This window comes from Colobus angolensis, unplaced genomic scaffold (assembly GCF_000951035.1).
Source record: "Colobus angolensis palliatus isolate OR3802 unplaced genomic scaffold, Cang.pa_1.0 Scaffold379, whole genome shotgun sequence".
Classification (NCBI taxonomy): Eukaryota; Metazoa; Chordata; class Mammalia; order Primates; family Cercopithecidae; genus Colobus; species Colobus angolensis.
In genome coordinates, this window is record NW_012117143.1 from 1059914 (window position 1) to 1081509 (window position 21596).

Below are 21596 nucleotides of genomic sequence, written 5' to 3' on the forward strand. Positions count from 1 at the left end.
CCATTTTGAATTAATTTTTATACATAGTTTGAGGTGTTGGTTGAGGCTCATAGTTTTTGCATATGGATATCCAGTTGTTTCAGTGCTGTGTGTTCAAATGACTATCCTGTTTTTGTTGAATTACTTTTACAACTTTGTGGAAAATCAATTGGTCATATATATGTGTGTCTATTTGTAGACTGTCTTCTCTTCCTATTTTGTCAACATCTCACTGTTGATTATTGTAGCTTTCTATGAAGTCTTGATGTTAGTGTGAATCCTCCAACTTTGTTTTTCTTTTTCAAAATTGTCTTGACAATTCTAGTTCCTTTGCCTTTCCATATAAATTTTAGAATCAGCTTGTCATTTTTTATAAAAAGATTGCTGGGGTTTTGAATGGAATTGCATTGAATCTATAGAAGAATTTGGAGAGAACTGAAACCTTAACCAGATAAAGTCTTCCAATCCATGAACCCATCCATATCTCTTCATTTGCTTAGGTTGTTTTTAATTTCTTTAATCTGTAATTTATAGTTTTCAGCATAGTGTTTGCCTTTTAGGTGCTATTATAAAATGTACTGTTTTGTCCATTGCTTGTGCAGTTGGTAACCTTATTGAAGGTTTGAAGACACCTCATTTAATATCTATTATTGAATCATTAACATTGAACTTACACAGCCAATAGTGCTATAACTCATGCCTGAATAAGCTTATCTAAAATACGTATTTTCTCCACAAGGCAGATCATAGCTTTCTTGTGCTTAGGTACACTAGGTAGCACTTGAGCACTGTGCCAGGGGACCATTTTAAACATCAAAATTACTGGGAAAAAAACAAAAAAAAAGCACAAAAACATGGCACTAAGTAGAGCACTAAAAGGAGACTTGTTTATTGTATGAGACCTGAACTAAAAAGGCATAGTATCACTTTGACTTCAGCTGGGAATGTGTATGTTGGATGACTCAAATTTTTCACTGCTCTGCACATGTTCATGAATGACCATGAGAGTACAGTAAATATTGATTTTGGGATTACAAATACATTTTAGTGAGTCTGCAAATTAGGAATCTGTGAATGAAGATCAACTATATAAAAGTAAAATTGACTTTTGTGCTATATATTGGCCTTATATCCTGGATCTTGCTAACTCAGGTGATAGAGCTTTTCTGTTGATTCTTTGCCATTTTCTTCATCAATATTCATGTCATCGGCAAATAGGGGTACTTTTATTATTCCTTTTTTCTCTCTTTTTCTCTTTTTAAAATTGTAGTAAAAGGCACATCAAATAAATTTACCCACTGGTCTGGTTGCAGTGATGTTTACAACCAATTATAGATTTCTTTGTTCCTTCTCCATTTCCACTGCTTTACTTGAGTAGCCTAAAAAAAAATACCCTCTTAACAAATTCTAAGTACATTTTGTGGCATTGTTAATTACGTGCATATTGTTGTTCAATAGTTATCTAGAAGTTTTTCACGTTGCATTACTGAAACTACCCATTTAGTGACAGCTCCCCATTTCTCCCTCCCCACAACACTTGACAACCACTATTCCACTTTCCGTTTCCATGTGCTTGATTACTTTAGGTACCTCATGTAAGTGGAATCATGAAGTATTTGTCCTTTTCTGATTGGCTTATTTTACTTAGCATAATGTCCTCAAGGTTAATTTATGCTGTGGCATATGATAGGATTTACTTCTTTTATACTACTGAACATTCCATGGTATGTATATGTTGTGTTTTTTGTATCCATCTATCAGTGGACATTTCGGTTGTTTCTATATGCTTAATGTTAGCAATGCTGCAATGAACATGGATTGTGCAGATATCTCTTCAAGATCCTGTTTTCAGTTCATTTGGATATACACCTAGAAGTGGGATCATATGGTACTTCTAGTTTTAATTTTTTGAGGAAGCTCTATACTGTTTTCCATAGTAGCTTCACCATTTTACAGTCGTACTAACAGTGCACAGGGGTTTCAGTTTTCCCACATCCTCTCCAATACTTGTTATTTTCTGGTTTTTTGATATTGGCAATTCTAACAGGTATGAGGGTGAGATCTCATTGTGGTTTTGATTTTTGTTTCTTTTATGATTAGTGATGTTGAGCATCTTTTCATATGCTTGTTGACCATTGTATATCTTTTTTTTTTTTTTTTTTTTTAAAGATAGGGTCTTGCTTTGTTGCCCAGACTGGGTTGCAGTCACACGCTTATGGCTCACTGCAGCCTTGACCTCAAGCAGTCCTCTTACCTCAGCCTCATGAGTAGCTGGGCGCATACAGGCGTGCGCCACCATGCCCCGCTAATTTTTGTATTTTTTCGTAGAGGTGGGGTTTCACCATGTTGTCCAGGCTGGTCTTGAACTCTTAGACTCAAGTGATCCACCTGCCTCTGCCCCCCAAAATGCTGGGATTACAAGTGTGAGCCACTGTTACCGGCTCGTTGTATATCTTTGGAGAAATGTCTATTCAAGCTGTTTGCCCATTTTCAAATTGGGTTATTTTTTGTTGTTGAGAAGTTCTTTACCTGTTCTGGGTAATAACCCCTTGTCTGATATGTGGTTTGCAAATATTTTCTCCCATTCCGTAGATTGTCTTTTTACTCTGTTGATTGTGTCGTTTGGTGCACACAAGTTTTTCAGTTTGATGTCGTCCCATTTGCCTATTTTTGCTTTTGTTACCTGTACTTTTGCTGTCATATCCAAGAAATCATAGCCCATTTCAATGTCATGAAGCTTTTTCCCTATGTTTGCTTCTAGGAGTTTTATAGTTTCAGGTGCTACCTTTGTACCTGTAATCGATTTTGAGTTAGTTTTTGTATATGGTGTGAGATAAAGTCCATCTTTAATCTTTTGCATGGGCATGTCCAGTTTTCTCAACACCATTTGCTGAAGAGAGGATCGTTTTTCCATCGTGGAGTCTTGGCACCATTGTCAAAGATTATTTGACATGATACCTCCTGGGATCAAGTGATCCTCCCACCTCAGCCTCCCAAGTGACTGGGACCACCAGAAGGTGACACCACACCTGGCTGATTTTTGTATGTTTTGTGGAGACGGGGTTTTGTCATGTTGCCCAGGCTGGTCTTGAACTCCTGAGCTCAAGCGATCTGCCCACCTAGGCCTCCCTAGTGTTGTGATTACAGGCATAAGCCACCACGTCTAGCTCCCACATTTTTGTTATATTTTAGATCCAACTTGTTAGGTCTTTTGATACTTTTCTTTATCCTTAATGTTTTGTATTTTGCCTTATTACTGTGTATAAGTGTAGATTTAAATATTGATTAGCTGTAGAGAGTTTTTTCAACCTAGAAAATAATATCTCGGAAAAATTTCAACCGTTATTTATTTATTTATTTTGAGATGAAGTCTCACTCTATCACCCAAGCTGGAGTGCAGTGGCGAGATCTCGGCTCATCACAACCTTTGCCTCCCGGGTTCAAGCCATTCTCCTACCTCAGCCTCCTGAGTAGCGGGGATTACAGGTGCATGCCACCGTGCCCAGCTAATTTTTGTATTTGGAGTAGAGACAGGGTTTCACCATGTTGGCTAGGGGGTCTTAAACTCCTGACCTTGTGATTTATCTGCCTTGGCCTCCCAAAATGCTGGGATTACAGGCATGAGCCACCACGCCCGGCCTCAACCATTATTTTTTAAAAAAACATTTCCTTCACCTCTTCTATTTTTTCCTTCTGAAATTGCAATTATTTCACTGTTGGAACCTATGTTCCCTACTTCTTAGTTCTTTTTTCCTCATTGTGTAATATCTTAATCTTTTCTTTATACTGTGTTCTAGGTAATTTCTAATACATGAGTTATCTCTTCATTTGTTGTTAGCCGAATGTTTATCCCATCTATTGATTTTAATTTTAAAGACCATTTTCTATTTCCGAGATTTACAGTAGATTCTTTTTATAAATGCCTGTGATCATTTAATTATCTTCTATTCTTCTTTTAGGATGTTAGTCACACTTAAGTATATTTAGTATGCTCAAAGAGATAAAAAAAATTAAGATTCTTCATTTAAAAAACTGTCTTCAGGTATAAATTCTATTTGCTATATCTGCTTATTGGTAGTAATTTTCCTAAAATATATTATAATTTTGGTTTGTGGGCTCACGTTGGATTGTTTTTTCCTGTGTGTGTTTTACCCCTTTTGTGTGGCTTTGGAGTTTACTCCACCTGCCCCTCTGGCTGACATAGCTCTAGGTCAGCTGTTTCATTAGGAATTTGGGTTTTTACTTTGGGAATAGCCTAGTTCTGGACCACACTACATGTGTTATATGTGTTATGCAGGCCCAGTGTCTATTCTCAGGGTAGCTCTGTTGGGTGGAACTTTTTTTGGCCCAGTTCCAGCAAGGAGTCTTTCTGGTCTTCTGTTCCATGCATGGCATGCTGGACTTCTGGAGAGTTGCAGCTTTAGCTACACTGTTTTTAGTTAAAAGCCCTTTTCCTGGGGGCTGCATGGCTTTAGTGCCCACTTAACCCCTCTAAATTTGTCCACCACCAAGATCTTACTTACACTCTTATTGAGTGTAGCTAAATATTTAAAGTTTTATCTAGTTTCTTGTATATCCTTCTAGAGGTACTTTATGTTTATATAGGTAATAATGTGCTTATTTTCCTTTGTTTTGTATACAAAAGTTAGCATACTATATATCCTATTATATTAGTTCGTTCTCGTTCTGCTGTAAAGAAATACCCGAGACTGGGTAATTTATAAAGAAAAGAGGTTTAAATTGGCTCATGGTTCTGCAGGCCGTATAGGAACCAGGCTGGGGAGGCCTCAGGAAACTTAAAATCATGGCGAAAGTGAAGGGGGAGCAGGCGCATCTTACGGGGCCAGAGCAAAGGGAGGGCAGAGAGGGAGAAGGTGCCACACGCTTTTTTTTTTTTTTTTAAATCAGGCATTTAGAAATAAGAAAACATACATTAATTACATAAAAATAGTTTTTGAATAACAGAGTAAGCATCATATTGTCATTAGCAACAACGTAGGACATGGGGCAGGATGCAGGACTCTGGGTGGTTTTAAAGATAGAGGTGGGTGGGTTTCCCCCCCCTTTTTTTTGCAGGGCTCTGGGTGGTTTTAAAGGTAGAGGGCGGTTCCCATCCCCCCCCCTTTTTTTTTGAGGTGAAATTTCGCTCTTGTTGCCCAGGCTGGAGTGCAGTGGCACAATCTCAGCTCACCACAACCTCTACCTCACAGGTTCAGGCGATTCTCCTGCCTCAGCCTCCTGAGTAGCTGAGATTACAGGCATGCGCCACCACACCTGGCTAACTTTATATTTTTAGTAGAGACAGGATTTCTCCATGTTGGTTAGGCTGGTCTCGAACTCCCAACCTCAGGTGATCCGTCTGCCTTGGCCTCCCAAAGTGCTGGGATTACAGACATGAGCTACTGTGTCCGGCCCTTTTTTTCCCTTAATTGGGAAAAAAAAAAAAGTTATTTGTTATTCCTGACTTAAAGCAAGAACAAATGCCTCCCTGGACCCTGGTGGGCTGTGTAACGGAGGGTCAGGGAGGAGTGAGAAGGGCTCTGCACCTACTGGGAGGACGGTGTCATATGGAAAACTGGCACAGGGGCTTCTTCTCCTCCTCTGTGCCACACACATTTTTGAACAACCAGATCTCAGGAGCACTCACTATCACGAGAGCAGCATGGAGGGGGAAATCCACCCCCATAATTCAGTCACCTCCCACCAGGTCCTACCTCCAACACTGGGGATTTGGGTGGGGCCACAGACCCAAACCATATCACCTATACTTTGCTTTTCTTAATAAGATAGGGAGTATTTTTTTTTTTTGAGAGACAGAATCTTGCTCTGTCACCCAGGTGGAGTGCAGTGGTGCAGTCATAGCTCACTGTAGCTTCAACCTCTGGGCTCAAGCAGTCCTCCCACTTCAATCTCCCTAGTAGCTGGGACTACAGGCATGTACCACCGTGCTCAGCTAATTAAAAAAAAAAAAAAAATTAAAGATGGGATCTTGCTTTGTTGCCCAGGCTGGTCTTGAACTCCTGGGCTCAAGTGATCTTCCCACCTTGGCCTCCCAGAGTGCTGAGTTTACAGGCGTGAGCTACCATGCCCAGCCAAGATAGGAAGTATTTCCATTTGGTAAATCAGAGGGCTGGCATGGAGATTTGGTTTCTTTGTTAAGGAGACCTGCTGATTTGACCTGCATAGTTTATCTTCGTCACAATGGGTAAAGACTTTTCCTACTTTTGAATTTTTACATTGTTTTTTACATATAGTTTAAAAATTTTATACTCTCATTTTCTTTAATATAAAGATTAATCAGTTCTCTTTTTTTTTTTTTGTATGTTTTTTTAGTAGAGACGGGGTTTCACCGTGTTAGCCAGGATGGTCTCGATCTCCTGACCTCGTGATCCGCCCGTCTCAGCCTCCCAAAGTGCTGGGATTACAGGCTTGAGCCACCGCGCCCGGCCGATTGATCAGTTCTCTAATTGTGACCTTAACTTCCCCATGTCCTTTAAATTTTCATCATCCATTAAATTAATAATGTACCTACTGTTTATAGGTTCCTGAGAACTATGTGCTTCTATGTCTTCTTTTATGGGATATTTAAAAAATATTAATGGTAGCAAGCACTTACATACATTTACTATGTGTTAGGACAGAACTATAGAACAAAAGAGGAGAAATTGTTTGGAGGCAGTGATAAGGAGTCTATGTCACTGAGAAATATGAAAAGATGTTCAACCACTAGCGTTAGAATCAGCAATAAACTGAAGTTTTGGTTCCTTCCATTTCTCAGGCACGTGCTGCATTTCTTTCAGCTGTTTTGGGGGATGCAATGTAAAATAGTTTTGTTATAGCAGTAGCTTAAGGTGAACTGTATTAGCATTTTCAGGGTTTAAGCCCCTAAAATCTTAGGTAGGTATATATTCTTGAGAACCTACAAAAAAAATCTCATTCCACCAATTTCAGAGCAGTGTAAGACTTATCCAATGTAGGAATTGGTCGTTCAGTCTAAAATAATGGCCGGGCACGGTGGCTCACACCTGTAATCCCAGCACTTTGGGAGGCTGAGGCGGCCAGATCAATTGAGGTCAGGAGTTTGAGACCAGCCTGGCCAACATGGTAAAACTCTGTTTCTACTAAAAATACAGAAATTAGCCAGGTGTGATGGCGCACACCTGTAGTCCCAGCTACTGGGGATGCTGAGGCAGGAGAATCGCTTGAACCCGGGAGGCAGAGGTTGCAGTGAGCCGAGATCGCACCACTGCAGTCCACTCTGGGCGATAGAGCAATACTCTGTCTACAAGAAATAAAATAAAATAAAATAACAATAAGTATAGTTTTTAAGTGGCTGCTTTTTGTCAGTTGCTGTAGTAAGCACTATAAGTCTAATAGTATACATTTACTGAGTTCTTGCTATGTGCCAGGTGCTGCTTTTTCCATATTAATCTAATCTTAATAACAAGCCTGTTATCAAGGAAAATCCTGTTATTCTTGTTTTACAAATAAGGATAAGTAGGATATCATGAAGTTGAGTAACTTGTTTAGAGTCACAGAGTTTATAAGTAAGAGTTTATAAGTCTAGCACCAGAGATGTACTCTTAACATCAAATACTGTACCTCCTATCTTCTTTAATTTTCACAGTAAGCCTATGAGGTAAGTATATAGAAAAGGAAACAGACTTAGAGTGTGTAACTGTCTCATGGTCACTTGTTTCTGATCCCCATGAACCATACCATCAAACTCTTACACTTAAGAAAATAGTCCAGTTTTTATACAACTTCATCTTACAACTCTTACTGCTTCTTGTCTTATCTCCCAGGGCCATTTCTGAGCAGTAGAGGTTTCAAGTAATCCATTAACAACCAGTTCCAAATTCTGTCCTCAAATCCTGTGCTGCTGTTCCAAGTGGTAAGTTTTCTTATGGACATGGTAAAACTTTAATATATTCTACTTCATAAGTATCTTCATCTGTAAAAGGAACAAAGTATACTTTTGTGAACACATGATTGATTAGGCTTTATTGTTTTGCTACTGCTTTATCATACTGAGAAAATCAGAAGTTAAATATTAATATATTTGCCTGGCACAACTTTTGAAAATATTTAGCCCAACAAATAAGATGCTTTACATCTATCAGCTCAGTCTACTGTTATTTGTTATAATTCTATCTTGGCCGGGCGCGGTGGCTCATGCCTGTAATCCCAGCACTTTGGGAGGCCGAGGCGGGCGGATCACGAGGTCAGGAGATCGAGACCATCCTGGCTAACACGGTGAAACCCCGTCTCTACTAAAAATGCAAAACATTAGCCAGGCATGGCAGCGGGCGCCTGTAGTCCCAGCTACTTGGTAGGCTGAGGCAGGAGAATGGCGTGAACCTGGGAGGCGGAGCCTGCAGTGAGCCGAGATCACGCCACTGCACTCCAGCCTGGGCGACTGAGCGAGACTCCGTCTCAAAAAAATAATAATAATAATAATTCTATCTTTAGACCACATATTCAAGTGCTAAATGGACAAACACAGTGGTATGTTTTAATAGAGTTAAATTAGAACTATTATACATACATGAAGAACATCAGTGAACATTGTTTCTTAACTAAATTTTAAATGATTACAATCTGATTATTAGATCAATTATAATATATTATACACTAGTCTCCCTTTCTCCGTGGTTTTGCTTTTCATGGTTTCAGTTACCTGCAGTCAACCAAGGTAATATTTAGTGGAAAATTCTAGAAATAATTCATAAGTTTTAAATTTAGTGCTGTTCCGAATAGTGTGATGAACTCATACCCTGGACTTCAGTCATCCCTTTGTCCAGCATATCTATGCTGTTTATGTTACCCACCCTTTAGTCACTTAGTAGCTGGTTGGAAATTGGATTTAAAAAAATAGTATATATTAACTTTGGTAATATTTAGAGTTCCAGACATCCACTGGGGGTATTGGAGCATATTCCCCACAGATAAGGGAGGCTACTGTAACTACTGTTTACTGAGTATCCTTCATAGGTCTGACATTATGCTTTACAAATATAATTCATGTGATCCTGTTAACAGTCCTATAAGATAGATGGTAGTGTTGACATTTTATACAGGAAAAAACTGGTTACAGAAGTTCAGAATTTTATATTAGGTCACATAACTTGTAACTTGACAGAGCCAGCTTTCAAACCTAGGTATAACTGTCTCAAACCTTTTGATTTTCTCATTATACCATCTGATTATGTGTAGTGTTTGAATTTTGACCATGTAAAAATTAAAGATTTTTAAGATGCTGAAGAGTGAAAAATCTAAAGGGTGTGCCTGTCTGTACATTGTAGAGAATTACAGAAGCTATATTCAAATATACTGAATTACATAATTTTTTTGTTTGTTGTTTTCAGGTAATAGATGCATATTATTTCTTTTATTTAAAAGAAATGAATGTGACTAGTATTGCATTAAGAGCCGAAACCTGGCTTTTAGCTACATGGCATGTTAAAGTACCTCCGATGTGGCTGGAAGCTTGTATTAACTGGATTCAAGAAGAAAATAATAATGTTAACTTGAGTCAGGCCCAAGTGAATAAACAAGTGTTTGAGCAGTGGCTCCTTACTGATCTGAGGGATTTGGAGCATCCTCTTTTACCTGATGGCATTTTAGAAATTCCAAAAGGAGAACTAAGTGGATTTTATGCTCTGCAGATCAATTCCTTGGTTGATGTAAGTCAGCCTGCATATTGCCAGATCCAGAAGTTGAGAGGAAAGAATACAACAAATGATCTAGTTACAGCTGAAACACAAGTAACCCCAAAACCTTGGGAAGCAAAGCCTTCACGAATGTTGATGCTGCAGCTAACTGATGGAATTGTACAAATACAGGGAATGGAATATCAGCCTATTCCAATTCTTCATAGTGATCTTCCTCCGGGTACAAAAATTTTGATTTATGGAAATATATCTTTCCGTCTTGGTGTTCTCTTACTGAAACCAGAAAATGTGAAAGTGTTAGGAGGTGAAGTAGATGCTCTTTTAGAAGAATATGCCCAAGAAAAAGTACTTGCAAGATTAATAGGGGAACCTGATCCTGTACTTTCAGTCATACCAAACAATTCTAACGAAAACATTCCCAGAGTTACAGATGTTCTAGATCCTGCATTAGGTCCTTCTGATGAAGAACTCTTAGCAAGTCTTGATGAAAATGATGAGTTTACAGCAAATAATGACACTTCCTTAAAAAGATGTTTCACCACGGGTAGTTCCTCAAATACCATTCCCACAAGACAGTCAAGTTTTGAGCCAGAATTTGTTATTTCTCAAAGACCAAAAGAGGAACCATCAAACCTATCTATGCATTTCATGGATGGGGAATTAGATGACTTTTCATTGGAGGAAGCCTTGCTTTTAGAAGAAACTGTCCAGAAAGAACAGATGGAAACTAAAGAATTGCAGCCATTGACTTTTAACAGAAATGCCGATCGAAGTATAGAGAGATTTTCACATAATCCTAATACTATGAATAATTTTTCTTTGACTTGCAAAAATGGAAACAATAATTGGAGTGAAAAAAATATATCTGAACAAATGACTAATGAAGACAAATCATTTGGTTGTCCATCTGTTAGAGACCAAAACGGGAGTATTTTTTCAGTTCATCATAATGTACCCTTAGCCCATGATTTTACAAATAAAGAAAAGAACTTAGAGACAGATAATAAAATAAAACAAACCAGCAGTTCAGATGGACATTCCTTAAATAGTAAAATATTAGATAGAGAGGTGGTCAACTATGTACAGAAAAGGAGTTCACAAATTTCTAATGAAAATGATCATCATTTACAGACTTGTTCTTTAAGATCACCGGAGAATAGCATTAATTTTTCTATTGCCATGGATTTGTATTCTCCACCCTTTATCTATTTGTCTGTTCTACTGGCCAGCAAACCAAAGGAAGTTACAACAGTGAAAGTGAAAGCATTTATTGTAACCTTAACTGGAAATCTCTCAAGTTCTGGTGGCATTTGGAGTATAACTGCAAAGGTGTCTGATGGTACTGCGTATCTAGATGTAGACTTCGTGGATGAAATACTTACTAGCCTGATAGGGTTCTCAGTACCAGAAATGAAACAGTTAAAAAAGAATCCTCTTCAATACCAAAAGTTCCTGGAAGGTTTGCAGAAATGTCAGAGAGATCTAATAGATTTGTGCTGTCTAATGACTATTTCATTTAATCCTTCCTTGTCTAAAGCAATGGTACTGGCATTACAAAATGTTAATATGGAACACCTTGAGAATCTAAAGAAGCGGTTAAATAAATAATTTAACTAAAATAGTATTAGGAACAATTAAAAACAACAAGGAAATATTTAGAATTTGTTCACAATTTTACTTGTGAAACTTTGTGTAAAAAGGAAAAATGAAATTTCATAACATTTCAGTTTAATTTTAAAGTGTTTAATCATGTTTGTTATATGTGGAGCTTTTTAAAATAAGTTAATCTTTTTTTTTTTTTTTTTTTTTAAAGACAGGGTCTTGCTCTGTTGCCCAGGCTAGAGTGCAGTGGCATGATCATAGTTATTGCATCGACCTCCTGAGTGCAAGCAATCCTCCTGCCTTAGCTTCTTGAGTTGCTGGAACTGTAGGCATGTACCACCATGCCCAGCTAATTTATTATTATTATTATTTTGTAGGGACAGAGTTTTGCTGTGTTGCCCAGGTTGGTCTCGAACTCCTGGTCTCTCAATCCTCCTGTCTTGGACTCCAAAGGTTAATTTTTTAAAAAGTAACTGTTAGATGGAGGAATATGGTGACCCACTATTGTTGAGAAATTTGTTTTCCACTTGTCACATAAGATGATTGCTGAGGTATCATACTGGTGTTCAGTGGTGAGTCATATTGTTGAAAGTTAATAATTATAAAGAGGTAATTTTCCTTCTAATATGTTGTCTATGGCCATACCACCCTGAACATGTCTGAGCTTGTCATAATATGTTGAGTACCCAAAAGATTTGTTTATATTGTTAATCTTAGGGGAAAAAAAATTAAATCCAGTAGATCAGAACATCAGACTTTCAGATGCAAATTGATTTACTGGTTTTTATTTTGCTGATTATGATATTTGGTATATTTAAGGTAATCTAGTTAATTAGATGCCATTTCATAGATTGTATTGAATGATTTAAAACTTTATTTTCAAGGATAGTTTATTTTAAATGGAATATTGAAAACATCATTATCAAGATCCAGTAGGTAGGACATTTATTGGATTAAAATAAGGCATTTATCCTTGTCTTTAGGTGTCATTGTTACCTTTCTGAATTAGCTGTACATATAAGCCTTCCTTTGGTTTTAAGTGCTGATTTTTTTTTTATTTTTTAAAGAGGGGCTGTTTACCATTCTTCCACTGTGCTGTTATAAAGTTGTATTTGAAAGGTAATGTCGTTTTTAGTAATCTTTTGTCTTAAAATAATTTAAAGTTCTTTGAGTTTTAAAACATTAAACAAATCCTTAAGTAACAAAATACATTGGTGTTTTATTTTATTGAAAACAATGTAACAGGAAATATCAGGAAGTAAGATAAATACATGTATGAAAATATGATAATAGAATAGAAGAGAAAGATTTTTAAAATATTTCCATTGTTGTGTCAGAGTTCAAAGCACCAGGACACAGATATTGCTGACATGTGCCCTAGTAATAATCTTGTCTATATACTTGCATAGCTTTTTAATAAGTGATCTGAATGGGATAGCCTTTTCTTTCATTATCTTTTCATTAAATGCTCTGCTCTTAGACTCTTTATCTCTGTGAATGGGCCTTGAAAACTGGGATTAGAACTTCTTTTCATATTGTCATTAAAGACTGGCTATCGTACTTTTTATCAGTCTATGCTACTGTATTAGTTCTTGGTGCGTTGATTCTGTTTCTAGTCTTCTCTGGCCTGGATTATTGCAGTAGTTTACTAATTGGTCTTTTATCTTATTTTGCCCTCAAACCATGCTCCATAATGTTACCAGAGTGATCTTTCGAAAATAAATTTCTTCTTGTTTTCTCTTCATTAACCTTTAATACCAGCCTCCTTCCACCCCATTGCTTACAGGGTGAAGTCCAAACTCCTCACTGAGTATGTAAGGCCTTTCATGATCTGGCCCCTGACTTCTTTTTTAGCTTTATCTTGCCCCATTACTCTTTGCCCCTGAGTTTTAGGGGTTCCAAGTTATTTGTAGTACACTAAACATGTGGAAGAATATACCTCTTACTTTCATACTCATGCTTATAGTGCCTCATCCCCCGTCTTCCTAAATCATTTCCAATTCAGTTTAAGCTTTAGCTGCCTGTTACAGTGTTTCATGAATTCCCCTGCCCACTTACATGCTCTCCTGTACATTGTACAGACTAATATGTGTGTTTTTACTGTGCTTGTTTCTCTGTTATTCTACTGCTACCTTTTTGGTAGGATAAGTCTTACGGGACTGTCCTGTGTGCGTTGTAGGATATTTAGCAACACCTTTGGCCTCTGCCCACTGGATGTGAGCAGCATCCTTCCAGTTGTGATAACCAAAAATCTTTCCAGACATTGCCAGATATTCCCTGGAGCTGGAGATGCTCCCAATTGAGAACCATTGTTCTGTTGGAATATAAGCTGCTTAACAGTGTGGTTGAGGGGTTTACCTTGTTGCTCCAGTAAGTATTTCATCAAGTCTGATCATCTTCTGTTGCCTAATATATTTTGTGATTTCCTGTCATCCATTCCAATAGCATGGTACTTAAAGCCCTGACACCTATGCATACACAGCATCTCAAAGAGCTGCCCTCTTTAGTGAAAGAATAGATTAGAAAAATCTGGCCTGTAGTAAAGAATGACTATGAAAAAACTTGGATGACTTGGTTTAGATTCTGGTTGGGTGGGGGAAAAAATGTTCTTTTCCCTGAGAATTTGTAGCCTTAGGTCTGTGCTTATGTGGGGCTAACCAGACACTTAAAAGTTACCTGCATGATAATCTCCAGACTAATAACTGAACACAAACAAGAATGATCCTAAGAGTTCCTGGCAGTAGCAAATGGGAAGAAAAAAACAAGCATAATCAGATGAGTTCTCTCTTTCTCTTGGGAGTGACTCTGCTTTCAGAGTACAGTTGTCCTTTGGTATCCATGGGGGATTGGTTTCAGAACCTTCCACGGATACCAACATCCAGATGCTCAAGTTTCTGATATAAAATGGTACCTTATTTGCATATAACTTATTCACATACTTCCATATACTTTAAATAATTTAATTTCCAGGTTACTTATAATTTTTTTTCCCCCCCAAGACAGGGTCTTGTTCTGTTGCCCTGGCTGGAGTGCAGTGACACAATTACTGCTTACTTCAGCCTTGACCTCCTGGGCTCAAGTGATCCTCTTGCGTCAACCTGCCGAGTAGCTGGGGCCACAGGTGTATGCCACCATGCCCAGCTAATTACACTTTTTTTGTAGAGATAGTGTCTTGCCATGTTGGCCAGGCTAGTCTCCAACTCCTGTCCTCAAGCAATTGTCCTGCCTCTGCCTCCTAAAGTGCTTAATACAATGTAACTGCTAGGTAAATAGTTGTATTGTTTAGAGAATAATGACAAGGAAAAAAAGTCTGTACACGTTCAGTACAGATGCATTTTTATTTTGGATATTTCTGATCCATGGCTGGTTGAATCCATGGGTGTGAGGGTTGACCATATATGTTTTTTGCTTGTTCATTCTTAAGTCTTACTGGTTGGTTCCTGCCCTGGGTCCAGTACAGCTTGTGACTTGGTGGGTTAGTCTACCCAATTCTGGAGTTAGTAGGTACCACATGAAGCTCTCAGACATTCAGCTATTTTTAGACTTAAAAGTAGCAATGTAATATGCTTGAAAAAGATAAGATTGAAAGTTTTAGTTAACTGGGAAGTGAAAAACTAAATTGATTTTTTTTTGAAACAGGGTCTCACTTTTTCACCCAGGCTGGAGTGCAGTGGTGCAATCGTGGCTCACTGCAACCTTGACCTCCTGGGCTCAAACGATCCTCCTACCATGGTCTCTGGGCAGCTGGGACTACAGGCATGCGCCACCAGGCCCAGATAATTTTTTTGTGTTTTTTGTAGAGATGGGATTTTGACATTTCTACCTAGGCTGGTCTCAAACTCCTGAGCTCAAGCAATCCACCTACCTTGGCCTCCCAAAGTGCTGGGACTACAGTGTGAGCCACTGTGCCTAGCCTAAATGGAAATTCTAACAACAACAACAACAACAAAAAAGCAAGAGCTAGAATTAAGAATTTGATGAGCCTGGGTACGGTGGCTCATGCCTGTAATCCCAGCACTTTGGGAGGCCAAGGCAGGCAGATCACCTGAAGTTGGGAGTTCAAGACCAGCCTGACCAACATGGAGAAATTCCGTCTCTACTAAAAATACAAAATTAGCCAGGGGTGGTGGTGCATGCCTGTAATCCCAGCTACTTGGAAGGCTGAGGCAGGAGAATCACTTGAACCCAGGAGGTGGAGTTTGTGGTGAGCTGAGATCATGCCATTGCACTCCAGCCTGGGCAACAAGAGCAAAACTCTGTCCCCCCCGCTAAAAAAATTTTTTTTGATGAATGAGTTTCAAACCGGATGAAACAAAGCTGAGGATAAATAGTGAAATAAGTTGGATCAGAAGAAAAAAATTCTGAATGATACATGCAGAGACAAAAGGATGGAAAAGAACCAGAAAGCAATGTAACAGAAGGGCTAACATTAAGCAACTGGAGTTCTAGAAAGAGCCAAGTAGAGAATATTTGGAGTTAATGCTTAAGAATTTCATAAAACTCATGAAGATCTTCAAGCTATAGATTTCAAAAGTTCTGCAAACAAAATCAATTTTAAAAATACACATACAAATATTACTAATACAGTTGAAAAGTAAAGAAAAAATGTACAGCAGTGACAAAATAAGGTATATTACCTTCTAAGGACCAAAATATGACAACTGACTTCTCTATACAAACAATGGGAATCAGAAGATAATGGAATGACATTTTCAAAGTGATGACATAACTGCCAACCTGGAGTCTGTAATAAGCAAAACTGTCCTTAAAAATAGGGTGCAATAGGAAAAATTAAGAACGTTTCTGCCAGGTGTGCTGACTCACGCCTGTAATCCCAACACTTTGGGAGGCTGAGGCCCATGGATCACTTGAGGTCAGGAGTTTGTGACCCGCCTGGCCAATATGGTGAAACCGTGTCTCTACTAAAGATACAAAAATTAGTTGGATGTGGTGGTGTGCACGTGTCATCCCAGCTACTTGGGATACTCAGGAAGCTGAGGCAGGAGAAATGCTTGAACCTGGGAGGCAGAAGTTGCAGTTGGCTGAGATCGTGTCACTGCACTCAGCCTGGGCGACAGAGTGAGATTCTGTCTCAAAAAACAAAAAGCAAAAAAAACCCAAAACATTTCACATGAAAGATGAGAATTTCCCCCTAACAGATCCTGCACACACACAAAAATTGTCCTTAAGCAGAGGGAGAACATTATCAGATAGAAGCTTGGAGAGGCAAGAAGGAATGTGAATTAAGAGGGTAAATATATGAATTAAATGCATAGTGATTTTGCTTTTTTTTTTTTGGAGTCAGGGTTTTACTCTGTCACTCAGGCTGTAGTACAGTGATATGATCATGTCTCACTGCATCTTTGAACTCTTGGGTTCAAAAAATCTTCCTGCTTCATCCTCCTCAGTAGGTGGGACTACAGGTGCGTAACACCATACCTAGCTAAGTTAAAAAAAAAAAAATTATAGAGACAAGGTCTCACTATATTGCCCAGGCTGATAATGAACTGACCTCGAGTGATCCTCCTGCCTCAGCCTCCCAAGTTGCTGGGATTACAGGCATGAGTCACTGCACCCAGTATAAATGAATAGTGATTTTAAAACAGGCTGGGCTCAGTGGCTCACACCTGTAATCCTAGCACTTTGGAAAACCAAAGTGGGCTGATTGCTTGAGGCCAGGAGTTCCAGACCAGCCTGGCCAACATGGTGAAACCCTGTCTCTACTAAAATACAACAATCAACTGGGTATAGTGGTGCATGCCAGTAATCCCAGCTACTTGGGAGGCTTGAGGCATGAGGATTGCTTGAACTCAGGAGGTGGAGGTTGCAGTGAGCCACACACCACTGCAGCCCAGCCTGGGTGACAGAGTGAGAATCTGAATTTAAAAAAGAAAAAAAAAGCATGTAACTTGGGAGAGGGATAAATCAAGTTAAAATGTTTTAATGGCCTTGTTTTCTGAGAAAAGATTAAGCTATAGTTTTATATTAAAGTTTTTTTTTATTTTTATTTTTCATTTTCAAGCCTGGTCTACAGATATGTTAAGCTCGAATATTCAAAGTTGGTTTTATAATACTCAGGGTAACCACCCTAAAAGATTTTTAAGATCTTAAAATATTGCCACCAAGCTAATGGGACAAAAACATGATAATACAGAACAAATTGCACTCACCCGAAAGGAATGCAGGAAAGGAAATAACAAAGAAAGAGTGGCATATGGGGAAAAGCAATTGGTGAGGTGGTAAGTTTAAATCCAAATCTATTAGAAATTGCATTACATGTAAATAGGCTAAATCCTCTAATAAAAGAGAAACAAGATAATAATACAGCCAAATTATAAGATGCATAAAATGCAAAGATAGAGAAAGAAGAAAGGGAAATGTTATAAAAAGATGTCTAAACAACCAAAAGAAGGCTGCTGTGGCTATCGTAATATCAAACAGTAGAATTTCAGTCAAAAGACTTAGTAAAGAGAAACAGTTGCTAATGATAAAAGGGCTAATTCACAAGGAAGGTTTAACAATTCTAGACTTACATAATTCAACAATATCTTCTAAATTTACCAGAGAATTATAAGGAGAAATAAAAAATCCACAACCATAAAGGAAGATTACACACTTAATCAAAAATGTTGGCAGAGATACAGAAAATACAATTAAAGTTGACCTAGTCAACATTCATAGAAAACAAATGCATAGTTTTGTTTTTTTTTTTTCTGAGACAGAGTCTCTGTTGCCCAGGCTAGAGTGCAATGGCACAATCTTGGCTCACTGCAACCTCTGCCTCCCAGGTTCAAGCGATTGTCCTACCTCAGCCTCCTGAGTAGCTGGGATTACAGGTGCCTGCCACCACATCCAGCTAATTTTTGTATTTTTAGTAGAGATGGGGTTTCACCATGTTGATCAGGCTGATCTCAAATTCCTGACCCCAGGTGATCTACTCACCTCGGCCTTCCAAAGTGCTGGTATTACAGGCGTTAGCCACCGCACCCAGCCCTATAGTACACATTTTTAATATACGTGTGGAACATTTACAAAAACTGACCATCTGCTATACCGTAATACAAGTCTAAGTAAGATTCAAAAGATTATAACAATACAGAGTATATTCTTTGATCATAATTAAGCCAGAAGAAATGGTTAGACATTTCATATATTTAATAGGCTGGTGCAAAAGTAATTGTGGTTTCAGACAATTTTAAATTATCATGACTAGGCTCAAACACATCTTTATTGATCAAAATAGGAACCACTACAATCAACACATTTTTGCCAACGAGAAATAAATTTGTTTATTCCTGTAGCATAAAAATCTGTACTTCAGGATTCAACAAACTCTTGGAAAGCATTTTCTGCATCCTGCTGGAAGAGTGGAAGAGTTTTCCCTGCAAAAAGTTGTCGAGATGCTTGAAGAGGTGGTAGTCGGTTGGTGAGAGATTAGGTGAGTATGGAGGATGAAGCAAAACTTTGTAGCCTAATTTGTTCCATTTTTGTAGCATTGGTTGTGCAATGTATGGTTGGGCATTGTTGTGGAGAAGAATTGGGCCCTTCCTGTTGACCATTGCTGGCTACAGGCATTGCAGTTTTCGATGCATCTCATTGATTTGCTGAGCATACTTCTCAGATGGAAGGGTTTTGCTAGGGTTCAGAAACCAGTGAATCAGACTGGCAGCAGGCCACCTAACAGTGTCCATGACCAGTTTTTGGTGCAACTTTGGCTTTGGGAAGTACTTTGGAGTTTCTTCTCTGTCCAACCACTGAGCTGGTCATCGCTGGTTCCTGTATAAAATCCACTTTTTGTGGTACATCACAACCCAATGGAGAAATGGTTTGTTGTATAGAATAAGAGAAGACACTTCAAAATTATGATTTTTAAAAAATTTTTGCTCAGTTCATGAGGTACCTACTTATCAAGTTTTTCACCTTTCCAATTTGCCTCAAATGCCAAATGACCGTAGAATGGTTGACGTTGAGTTATTTGGCAGCTTCTCATGTAGTTATAAGAGGATCGGCTTCCACGATTGCCCTCAATTGGTCGTTGTCAACTTCTGATAGCCAACCACTATGCTTCTCATCTTTAAGGCTCTCATCTCCTTTGCGAAACTTCTTGAACCACCACTGCACTGTACATTCATTAGCAGTTCCAGGGCCAAATGTGTTGTTAATGTTGCAAGTTGTCTCTGGTGCTTTACAACCCATTTTGAACTCAGATAAGAAAATCATTGGAATTTGCTTTTTGTCTAACATCATTTCCATAGTTTAAAATCAACATAAACAGCAATTAATGTCATTAGCCAAAAAAAAAAGCAAAAAATGCCCATTAAAATGATATATAACATAGCCACATTTATTTAACATCTATTCCAGTATCAAATGGCAAATTCCAACAATGCAGAAACCACAATTATTTTTGCACCCATAATTAGAAACTATAAAACATACTCCAAAGGAATTTTGGGTTAAGGAAAAAAACACAATGAAAATTAGAACATATTTTAATTATAATAATAAAACATCAAAATTTATGGAGTATCACTGAAGTTGTCCTTAGAGGGAACTTTGTATCTTAATGTATTAGAAAACAATAAAGGGTAAACATCAATAAGCTGAGCATTTATCCCAGTAAGTTATAAAAACTGCAAATTAAGCACAAAGAAGGAAGGAAAACAAAGAGCTGAAGTTATTTGAGACAACTGGGTAACCACATGCAGAGGAATGAAGTTGAATTTATATCTCATACTATATACAAAAATAAGCTAAAAATGGAATAAAGACCTAAATGTAAGAACTGTAACTATAAAACTCTTTACAAGAAAATAGATGTGAATCTGTGACTGGATGATGCAATGGTTTCTTAGGTATAACGTGTATAGCACAAGCAATCAAAGAAAAACAAATTGGAGATCATCAAAATTTTAAAAAATTGTGATCCAAGGGCAGTATCAAGAAAATGAAATGACAACGCTCTCAGAATGGAAGAATATATTTGCAAATCATGTATATGATAAGGGATTTGTATCCAGAATAGAAAAAATTCTACACCTCAGGAATAAAAAGACAAATAGGCCGTGTGCGGTGGCTCACGCCTGTAATCCCAGCACTGTGGGAGGCCCAGGCGGGTGGATCATGAGGTCAGGAGATGGAGACCATCCTGGCTAACACGGTGAAACCCGGTCTCTATTAAAAATACGAAAAATTAGCCGGTCGTGGTGGCCGGCACCTGTGGTCCCAGCTACTTGGGAGGCTGAGGCAGGAGAATGGCGTGAACCCAGGAGGCGGAGCTTGCAGTGAGCGGAGATCGTGCCACTGCACTCCAGCCTGGGCGACAGAACGAGACTCCATTTGAAAAAAAAAAAAAAACAAATAGCTCAATTAAAAAGTGGGCAAAGTATTTGAATAGCTATATCTTCAAAGATACACAAACGGCCGGTAAGCACATGAATAGACGCTGAGGATTATTGGTCGTTAAGGAAATGTCGTTAGGGAAAAGCCGTAATGGGATACTACTTCATATTCACTAGGATGGCTATCATTGAAAAGAAGACGATGACAATTATGATGAGGATGTGGAAAAATTGGGACCCTCATATAATGCTGATGGGAATGTGAAATGGTACAGCTGATTTGTTTTTCTAAGACCACCACAGCGAGCACAAAAGAACCAGCGAGTAGGCAAGGCTAAAAGCAAAACTGCAAATTTATTCTTTGGTCATCTAGCTTCAGGGACCGGAGCTAGGGGGGCGGAGTTTCTAATACAGTCCCCACAAGAGTGGGGGCTGAGAAAGCCCGCCCCAGCGCGCCTGCCGGGAGCCGCTTTTCTAGGAGTGGAAGGGCAATAGGCGGGGCATGAGCGTGTGGGGGAGGGGAGGCGCTCCGCAGGTGCCACCAAGTAAATCTTGGTCTCCTCCGATTGACATCACCTGGTGCATGCCTGATTGGTCTGCACCTTCCTGGATGCCGGCTGCATTCTCGCTCACATGGGAAAAGCTGGTGATGAAAAACCCGGGAAGAGCGCCCTCTTGCCTCCGTTCTTCCAAACAGTCCAACCTTTTATTGATAATAGTGATAAGGGGCGCCTAGTCTGTCTGGCTACTTCCTGCTGTCAAGGGGCGTCGTTAAGGTCGGGGCCTATGGTTGGTATTTGGACGTATGGATGAAGAAGCATTTGGTTGAAGGTGACCCTAGTGATTTCTTGAATCCTGGCACGGAGAAATTTGATCAAAATGGGGGCAAAACATAAAATAAGGCACAGTATTAGTATAGGAATCAGGAATGGAAGCATTTGTTGGAATATGGGCAAAACCCAGAAGGATGGTCCTGGCAAGGCTGGGGAGTATGAGATAG

The 21596-nt window shown here is 38.7% G+C and overlaps 1 protein-coding gene across 8 annotated transcripts in view; it reads left to right on the forward strand.

The window, feature by feature from the left end:
* The window catches only part of RMI1 (RecQ mediated genome instability 1), a 24734-nt gene extending 12272 nt beyond the window's left edge, over positions 1–12462 (forward strand). For 5 of the 8 annotated variants that reach the window (XM_011953978.1, XM_011953974.1, XM_011953975.1 and 2 more), the window contains 2 exons: positions 7785–7873; positions 9348–12462. In XM_011953978.1, the coding sequence (XP_011809368.1) occupies positions 9384–11261 (1878 nt within the window). In that variant the 5' untranslated portion in view covers positions 7785–7873; positions 9348–9383 and the 3' untranslated portion in view covers positions 11262–12462. Of the gene's footprint in view, positions 1–3343; positions 3466–7784; positions 7874–9347 lie in introns of all 8 variants that reach the window. The other 3 variants (XM_011953981.1, XM_011953979.1, XM_011953980.1) reach the window with 2 other exon arrangements.
* The last annotated feature ends 9134 nt before the right edge of the window (positions 12463–21596 follow it).